The 9758-nt window shown below is 38.2% G+C and overlaps 1 protein-coding gene across 1 annotated transcript; it reads left to right on the top strand.

The window, feature by feature from the left end:
• The first annotated feature begins 1070 nt into the window (after positions 1 to 1070).
• LOC110911390 (UDP-glycosyltransferase 74B1) lies at positions 1071 to 2961 on the top strand. Its single transcript, XM_022155996.2, has 2 exons — positions 1071 to 1753; positions 2067 to 2961. The coding sequence occupies exons 1-2, from the start codon at positions 1115 to 1117 to the stop codon at positions 2829 to 2831; spliced, it is 1404 nt and encodes a 467-aa protein (XP_022011688.1). The 5' UTR covers positions 1071 to 1114; the 3' UTR covers positions 2832 to 2961.
• Positions 2962 to 9758: the final 6797 nt, after the last annotated feature.

Consider the following 9758-nt stretch of genomic DNA (forward strand, 5'->3'; position numbering starts at 1 on the left):
ATTATCATACACCCTGTTTCCCGGAAGTCTCGAATCAAACAATATCACCTTTAGATCTTTGAATACAATTTCCATTAATCCCCATTTTTGTTTATCCGGAGTTTATTATATATGTTATAAACACTCATTCTCTTTTCAATTATCCCTCTATTTACCACTGTTAGTTTTCACTCTGCACCTGCTGCAACTCCGGCAACGACACCTTAAATGTCGGCGCTGAGGAGTGGCCCCAGCGGTGGGTAAACTCAGATCTGTTGTCCTTGCTTCGCGGTTACTCCCGAATCCCGATCGATTATATCTTGGAATTCCATTTTTCCGGTGAACCGATGGTAGTCCTACCATCATCTAATAGAACTTCGTAACCCATAGGGGTTGGAGATTCATGTGACCTTTGGTATCAACTACACCTGTCGCCGCTGGAACAGAGGGGCAGAAGTCAGAGATGTTCACCGCCGGCCGGTTTTCCCTTCCGTTCACGCTCTCTCACTATCTCTCTCGCCTAGATTCTCTCTCTCTATGTAACCAATTTTGTGGTTCTCTCTACTGAACAAAAAGAATGCATAGCACTACTGTAAATAACATAAAATTTTTTTTTCATTTGTTGTACTGTTTCTAGGAACGTACGGAAATTGTTATTATATATAATAATGTTTTTTTTACAAATTTAGTTCTCAAAACCGTGTAAGACTAGCTAGAACCACTATAACAATATTTGAAATTCAATTTCGTTTTTGAGTTTAACTAAAGTTTATTGTAAATGTACATTTTATCGTACTAATAACAAATTCACTTATTTAAGAAAATTGGAAACATTGTAACTCATTAGTCTTTCTTTTTTTAGCAAACTCTATAGTTGAATTATTAAGACCCTTCTAGTCTCATTATTTTATTAATTACAAAGTCAATAAACTGATGACGATTAATTGATGACGATAAACTGATGACATGTATATTTGTATCTATTCTAACACACAAAATGTGCCTAACACGTTTGTATCTATTGTAGTACACAACCTAACTCGTTTTACATCAAACTCTTCCTTATAAATGCATCACTAGACTTCCTCAAATTCATACCAAAATATCAAAAAATATATATATACCAAAAAAAATCATGAAGAAAACATATGATGGCCATGTGGTGGTGTTGCCCTACCCAAGCCAAGGTCATATCAACCCACTCCTCCAATTTGCTAAAAGACTTGCCTCAAAAGGCCTTAAAGCCACCATTGCCACCACCCACTACACCCTCTCCTCCATCACCTCCCCACTTGTCACGGTGGAACCGATCTCTGACGGGTTCAATGTTGGCGGTTTCGCTCAAGTTCGGTCCGAGGAACTCTTCCTAGAGTCATTCAAAACCAATGGCTCACGTACACTCACCCAACTCATCAAGAAACACCAAACAACCAAGAATCCCATCACTTTTGTTGTGTATGATTCTTTTTTGCCTTGGGCTCTTGATGTGGCTAAGGAAAATGGGATTCTTGGAGGACCCTTTTTCACCAACTCAGCCGCGGTTACCGCGGTTTTCAGCCTAATACATGGTGGGACATATAGGTTGCCTCTAAGATTGGAGGATTGTCCGGTGGTGATTCTGGGTGTTCCGCCATTGAATTTAGAAGATTTGCCGAGCTTTTTGAACGTACCGGAGAGCCATCCGGCTTATTTGAAGATGAAACTTAACCAGTTTTCGAATTTGGATAAAGCTGATTGGATTTTCAGCAACTCTTTCCAGTCACTGGAATCCGAGGTAATTGTAGAATCATATTTTAAGGTTGTGTTATATCCATGTTGGTTGTTAATCTGAGGTAATTGTAGAATCATATTTTAAGGTTGTGCTATATCCATGTTGTGTTGTTTTTATTGTATGTACCCTTCTTCTTATCAGTGTGCATTAAACATATATACAAGGGTATGTTTAGTCTCACACGTATTTTATTGCTTTTTCATCATATATTGTACTTTACATGAATACAGTTTAAGATGTGTGAGTCCTAAACTAGTATAACGTGTATTACAAAACTTACATTTTGTTGATTCGTTTCGACATAATTTTGAAATAGGTGGTGGAAGGCATACGGGAGCAATGGCCAGCAAAACTTATAGGTCCGATGGTACCATCAGCGTATTTAGATGGCAGTATTGAAGGTGACAAAGGTTATGGTGCAAGTCTATGGAAACCACTTGACGATGGCTGCACCAAATGGCTAGAAACCAAGCCTCCAAACTCGGTTGTTTATGTATCTTTTGGAAGCATGGTGTCACTAACCGAACAAGAAATGGAAGAGATTGCATGGGGCTTACAAGAGAGTGGGTTTTGCTTTCTTTGGGTGGTTAAAGATTCTGAGAGACACAAATTGCCAAAAGGGTTTCTTGATCTAACCACGCAAAATCAAGAAAAGGGTATGATAGTGAGTTGGTGCAACCAACTTGAAATGTTGGATCGTGATTCAGTTGGTTGTTTTCTGACTCATTGTGGATGGAACTCGACGCTAGAAGGGTTGAGCCTTGGGGTTCCAATGGTCGGGGTTCCAAAGTGGGCTGACCAGTTAACCGATGCCAAGTTTATAATGGATGTGTGGCGTGTAGGTGTTAGGGTTAAGGTGGATAGTGTGACTGGGATGGTGAAAAGAAAAGAAGTTGTTTTGTGTTTGAATGAGGTGATGGATGGAGGAGAGAGGAGTATGGAGATCAAGAAGAATGTTGGAAAATGGAAGGAGTTAGCTAAAGAGGCCATAAGTGAAGGTGGGAGCTCTGATAAGGCCATTGATGAGTTTGTAATGTCATTGAAGGACACATGCAACACACAAGACATGTGTTTGTGTTGATTCTTGTGTGTAGAGCTGGCTCTTGATGTTGATATGGACCAGAATATAAATTATGTGAATGCAGTTAATAAATGATGTTGGTATATCAAAGACTCTTTGAAGTAATGAATTGGAAAAATAATTATACATATATTGAGAAAAATGCGTAAGGTGTTTGACATAAAACAAATTTTAAGTAATGATAATTGCGTACACGCATCTATCTATTGTTTATACATAAAAAGTTTATGTAACTGCATAAATGTTCTCTCTCATTATACATGAGCATATTATACAAATGCTTAAATGGTTTTTATTTTTTATTTATTCATTTATTTTTTTTGAGAACAATCGTGCAAGCTTTTATTCATCACCAACATTCACCAAAGTTCTTCTAGCTAGTGCTGGAGATCAACATGATTTGTCACACCCCAATCGATGGTGAAAACATCGGAGTGAGATGAAAACGAGATTGCAATAGACTTCATAATGACTAAACGTGAAAAGTATTTAAAAGGTAGATTTTCATTGCTAACGGTTCAAATACATGAATTGGAAATAAAAGTACAACAAGTAACGTATAACTAATTTGATAAACATAAATTAAAGTTTGGTGTGTTTCTAGCTCTTCCTACTAGATTATTTTCAAAGCGTCATGATCGCAATCCTGCAATATATAGTAAAGTAACATGTCAACACATAAAATATTGGCGAGCATACAAGTTTAAGTGTACTAGCATAAGTATAAAAGAGTTTAACGAAATCCACATGGCAATAACGTATACTAAGGCATTACATACATAATCTAGCATGCAACACATACTTGTCAACCCAAAGATTCCCGCTAGCGTAATCTTGTCGTAGCAACGACAAGACCGTTATGATTAACTTTACATGACCTCAAGAATACGGATGATGCGTTACTCCTATAGTGCTATACATGTTAAGGGAGGCTTCTACGAAGTTAATGACAAAGCATTATGTATTTGCTTATTAGTGTTTGTGTGAGTTTTTGTATAATATATATATTGCACCCAAAAGTGATAAAACGGAAAAAAGGTGTCATGTATACTCACGGTTTTGCTAAGCTTTCCAATTATCTGCGTATTGATGAGTTGATGAGAATGGAGAAACGAAAGTGTACGGGTATACGGAGTTTATGGAGTGTTTGGATTCGGAATTAACTATGAAAAGTATATGTATGCAAAAGTATGTCTCGTCTAAACACTCATTTGGACACTAAGTTTTAAGATGTTTTCATGGGTCCTAACGTGCCCATTGTAATCACAAACAAGGAATAAAGAATAAAGATAATATAACCTACATTCATGACATATAACCATAATCCGGCTAACGTCAAGAATTCGGTTAAGTATATTATATAGTATATATTTATGTTTATGTAATAAGTCCATCATGAGTATCATAGAAGTTAAGCATGGAGGTATGTATACCTCTTTATATGATCCGCAAAAGCACAAGGTCATAAACTTAGTTGATGACCCGGTTGATCATGAATGAAAAATGAAATACAACTAACTAACTAGTTCATCAAGTAGCCAACTAAGAACAACCCGGGTGTTTTATACTCATCATGGAAATGTTGGAGATCTGGCGGGGTTGTGTTACTTTAGGTCTAGGAAACTACTTGGAATAACATGATAAAACATCAAGTGAGAGGGTGAAACAAGTTTGGGAAGCCAAGGCTTCCATGGTTCACACCTTTACCAAAACACAAGTTTCACCATATTGAAGATGGTGAGCTTGGATGGTTTCATCACTTGTAGGTCATCTTAAACCTTGTCAAAACATAAAGTTTAGAGGGTGTTTGCACCTCTAAACTCATAAGAATCAGCCTTAAACAAGTCCCATAACCATAGATAGGTTTAGGAACAAGTTAGGCACAAGATTCATGTAAGAAAGTTTAAGTTTTATAAAAGTTTGCAACATAACTTCCAAAACAGAAAGTTTAGACCTCAAAATAGTGATGTTCCACCTTAGTTTACCATGGTAAACTTGTGGAAACACTCCTAGAGGTGTTCCAAGCTTTGTAGTGGAAGAAAAGATGAAGAAAGTGAGGTAGAAGCTCACTTATAGCACTTAGATAATTCTGCCAAGAACTTGCAATTACAACAGATTGAGAGTATTTTTGAGAGTGTAAGTGAGTTGGGAAAGTGAAAATGGGAGGATGGAGGCTTGGTTTTATAATAAAGGTTTAGGGTTTAGTAATAAAGGAGGTTGTATGATGATTGGGGAAGAAGGGAGTGATGGAACTTGGCCAACCAGCTCAAGGGAAACAACTTTTTGCCGATCGCACTCCGTGACGTCACGCGAAGGACATGAGAGGTGGGGGTCGCGCGACGCGGTGCCCCATCTGATTCGTCCAAGTTTGTTTTGTTACACTAAGGCCCCTGAACTTTGATTCCCTTATCAATTTATGCAATAATTTTGCATTTTAACATGTTTTTGAGTATGGAAAGCGTATGTTCATATAATTTGTGTGTCGAGAATGTACGAATGATGTTCCGAATGTACAATTGGTATTAGATTGTAAGTAAACACGTAATTAACGATTGGTTGTATGTAAAACGCGTATGTATAAAATACGAATTTTATTACGATCAAAGTCTCGGATTACAAAGTTAGGAATGAATACGAATATAAGTTTCTAAGAATAGAAGTACGACTACACTTTCTAATAAGGAAAGTACAGAAATATGAAGCGTTACATGATTATTCTAGAAAATGACTAATTGATTGAGCTTATTCTAATATTTTACATTTTCACATACAGATAACATTCAAATTGATCTATAAGGGTTTGTTTGGTATGGGGTAATGGAATGGACGAAGGAATGGAATGGACGAGGGAATGCAATGGATCATTACCATTCCATGTCTTGTTTGGTTACCATGTGAATGGAATGAATTATTATTGTGTATTGTTCAGTAGGCAAGAAAAACGGAGTAATAAAATTAGCGGTGAGTGGTGGTGGTTGTCGGTGGTGGTGATTTTGGGTGGTTATAGGTGGCGGTGGTGGGTGTCGGCGGCGGCAATGGGTGGTGGTGGTGGCGGCGAGTGGCGGTGCGGCGATGACGATGAGTGGTGGTGGCGACAAGGTGGCCGTTGGTGGTGGGTGGTAGCAAAGGTGGCGGTTGGTGGCGGCGGCGGCGATTGGTGGTGGCCGTGGTGGTGGTGGTGGCGTTAACGATGGTGGTGGGCGGCGGCGGCGAGTGGCGTCGGCGGTTGGTCACAGCTATGGGTGATAACGGTGGCGAGTGGGTGGCGCCGGCAGCAGCTGTCAGGGTGAGGTGGTGGCGGGTGGCGTCGGTGGTGGGTTGCGGCGAAGGTTGTGGGTTGTGGTGGTGTTGATGAATGGTGCAAGAGGGGATGGAATGGAAAAAAACATGGGGGGTGGAAGGAATGATTTTGAGGGAATGGAATGCCTTTTGGAATGGGTGATTCCATTCCATTGACCAACCAAACACTCTTTTATTCATTCCCTCGTAATCACTCATTCCATTCCACCTCTGATTCCTCCATACCAAACACTAGTTAAATGAATTTTTTTTTTCCAAAAGTGGTTTCATATGTATGTTCTCTCATGTATCAAAAAAGAAATTCTCACATAATATTCTTCACATTTGATATCTGACGTGCTTGTCGTGGTACACGCAAATTTAATCCAAAATACAACTGGTAGATAGTGGTAAATGGGTATCGAACACAGGGAGTTTGTGGAATATGTGTTATTTAGAAGTGTATCTAAGTTAACTAAGATAAAACTAATTGCAATAAAAAGTAAATTCAAGAGTTGGATTTGATTGTTTTTAAAACTAAGATTACTAATTAAATTGCAAAGTGAGAATTGGTTTTGTAAACAATTTAGAGACCAATGACCATCCTAAGTTTCCGGTTTGCTTTGACATTCATGCTAATATTCAACTAGAAAGAACCACATAGACATGGTTCATGTGTTATTACTTGTCGTGATGAAAGGGAACTAAGTACTCGGATTCCTAGAACGCGAGGTTGTTACCCGATGACCAATTAATCAATACCCAATCCTAATCCCGCCCATGATATCTCGATTGCCAACGGCACCAAGAACGTATGGTTTAGACTAAGATTAAAATACAAATTAACAATTTACGAACAAGCAAACAACACACCATAATAAACAAACCATCATAGCAAGTCTATTATTCTAGAAATAAGAATCAAAACACAAATGTCTTAGACAAACCTTCAACCTAGGATGATCACCATAAGTTTAGCCACTCATGACTTGGACAATCATCATCACATACATATCAATGTTCATAGGAATTAAAAACACTAACAAGAGGTTTAGAAATTGTTTCAAGCTCTCAAGAACACCCAAAAATCGCCCCTAGAATGCTGGTAACCGAATGGGATTGATTGGCATTGAAAAGACACAATAAAACATCATAAAATAGGGCAGTTACACATTTCTCGCTGGCCTCCACCGTAAGTTACGGTGGCCACCGTAGCTTACGGTGGCTTGGAATGGCTTACGGTGGGTCTCTACTGCCTTACGGTGGAAGAAAAATGCTGGGGGCTACCGTAATTTACGGTAGCTACCGTAAATTACGGTAGGCTTCAGCATGCAATTTTGTTTTCAGCATAACTTTTTCGTTTCAACTCCGTTCTCTTCACCGTTTTCGCCTACGTTTTCGTAATTTCGTCCTCTATGATGTCATCTTCTTAATTGTTCCTAACCAATAATTGATTTTTTTCATTTATTCTCCGTCTTTCAATCTCCAATCCGGTCGTGCCTATTCGAAGCTTCATTTCCACACTTTTAAGCCCCAAATGTACCTGAAACACAAGCAACCGTAGTTATCTAATTCTAGACAATTACCCGATTAAATTTGGGATTTTAATATCGTTTATACTACTTAAGGGTTGTCCTATGGACCACCCATCAATATCTCTGGACCTTTTTAAGTCTGGAGTGTTTTCGCAATAGTATACTTGAAAAGTGTGGGATAACTAATAACATTAAATCAGGCGAGGCGCATAAATTGAAGCTTATGGATATGAAGCAAAGGTCGAGGGTTAAGTGGGCCACGGATGGGGATGAAAATTCAGCCTACTTTCATAGTACTATTATTAATGCAAACACAAGTTGTAATCGCATTAATGGTCTCCTCATAGGCGGGGCGTGGGTGACTTCTCTTCCTTTAATTAAAGATGCGGTTTTTAGTTTCTTTCATGATAAATTCCTTGAACCTGTGGAGTTTCGGCCTTTCCTTAATTGTCCAAATCTTTCCTCTTTAACTGAGGTGGAAGCGGATTCATTGATTGACCCTTTTTCGCCTTTGGAAGTAAAAAACGCGATATGGGATTGTGATGGGGATTGGGCGCCCGGACCCGATGGTGTGAATTTTCATTTTATTAAGAAATGTTGGGAAGTTTACAAGGAGATTTCATGAAAGTTTTTGAAGAATTCTATTGGAAAGGGTCGTTTAGTAGTGGATGCACATCCTCTTTCATCGCTTTGATTCCAAAATGTAGTGATCCCGGTGGACTTGCGGATTATAGACCCATTAGTTTGATCGGGTGTATTAATAAGGTCATTTCAAAAGTGTTGGTAAATAGATTGAAGACGGGTATTAAGGGCCTAATTTCGGAGGAACAAACGGGGTTCATTTCAGATAGGAGTATTCTCGACGGGCCTTTAATTCTAAATGAGGTGATACCTTGGCTGAAACGTAGCAAAAGAAAGGGCCTGATTTTCAAAATAGATATTGAAAAGGCGTATGATTCGCTTAATTGGGGTTTCCTCAATTCGATTATGACCCAAATGAATTTTCCTTTGAAATGGAGATCTTGGATCATGGCTATCGTATCTTCCGCGAAGGCCTCAGTTCTTGTCAATGGGTCGCCAACCCAAGAGTTCCTATGTCATAGGGGTTTGAGACAAGGTGACCCGTTGTCGCCCTTTCTATTTATTATAGCTATGGAGGCGTTAATCGGTGTAATAAAGAAGGCATGCTCTATTGGTTTGTTCAAAGGTATCCAAATTCCTACACATGGCCCGGTTTTATCTCATTTCTTATACGCAGATGATGTTGTGTTCCTGGGTGAGTGGTCGATCCAAAATGCCCTAAGTTTAAATAGGATCTTGCGTTGTTTCTATTTGTCTTCGGGCTTGCGGGTAAATTTGGCGAAAAGTAGTATTTTTGGGGTTGGTGCGGGTAAATTTGCCATCTTTTTGTACCTTGAGCTAAAGCCGCTGAGTTGGCCTTTTCATGATCTTTAGTAGGTCAAAGTAGTGTTCTTCACAAAACAAACAAAATGTTATAACTGTTATTTGAATAAATTGATTAAAACCCTAATTTAAGAACTGTCAATAGTTTCAATTCCCTATTAATAAAAAATCTTATAATTGTTCTCATAATAGACATCTTAGGGTTTCTACAAAAGAAAATACTATGAGTAACAATCAAAATCTATACCAGAAAAATTACAATCGGTTTAGGGCTATGAGTAACAATCAAAATCTATACCAAAAACATACAGTAAATAAACATAAACAACAGATCTAGAATGACAATCGGATTTAGGGTTTATATAACAGAAAAATACTATTTAAAAAAGCAAATCAAATTCGGAAACAATAAAGAATGATCAAACAAAAATTTAAACAATCAAAACTTACAGATATCGATATGGATTAACGAAGAAAATCCGAAATAGATTGATGAAAAGTACGAAGAAGATGAAGAAGATGCAGAAGATGAAATCTTTATATGTAGCTTGATTTAGAAATTCCATTGAAATATGGAAAGCTTTAGGTATTCACGAGAATTGAAGAGAGAAGGCGGTGGAAGGTTTTGGTGTATTGAATGGCATTGAATGAATACGTTTTGAAAAGAAAGTTAAACGAAAGGAGAATGAAGAAATGGAATTGCCGCCTA

The sequence above is a fragment of the Helianthus annuus genome, chromosome 15 (assembly GCF_002127325.2).
Source record: "Helianthus annuus cultivar XRQ/B chromosome 15, HanXRQr2.0-SUNRISE, whole genome shotgun sequence".
Taxonomy (NCBI): domain Eukaryota; kingdom Viridiplantae; phylum Streptophyta; class Magnoliopsida; order Asterales; family Asteraceae; genus Helianthus; species Helianthus annuus.

Bases quoted from the DNA above. Each gene is read 5' to 3' on its own strand.
- LOC110911390 (XM_022155996.2), top strand. From the start codon at position 1,115: ATGAAGAAAACATATGATGGCCATGTGGTGGTGTTGCCCTACCCAAGC. The intron at 1,754-2,066 runs GTAATTGTAGAA...ATTTTGAAATAG, and splicing joins TCCAGTCACTGGAATCCGAG to GTGGTGGAAGGCATACGGGA.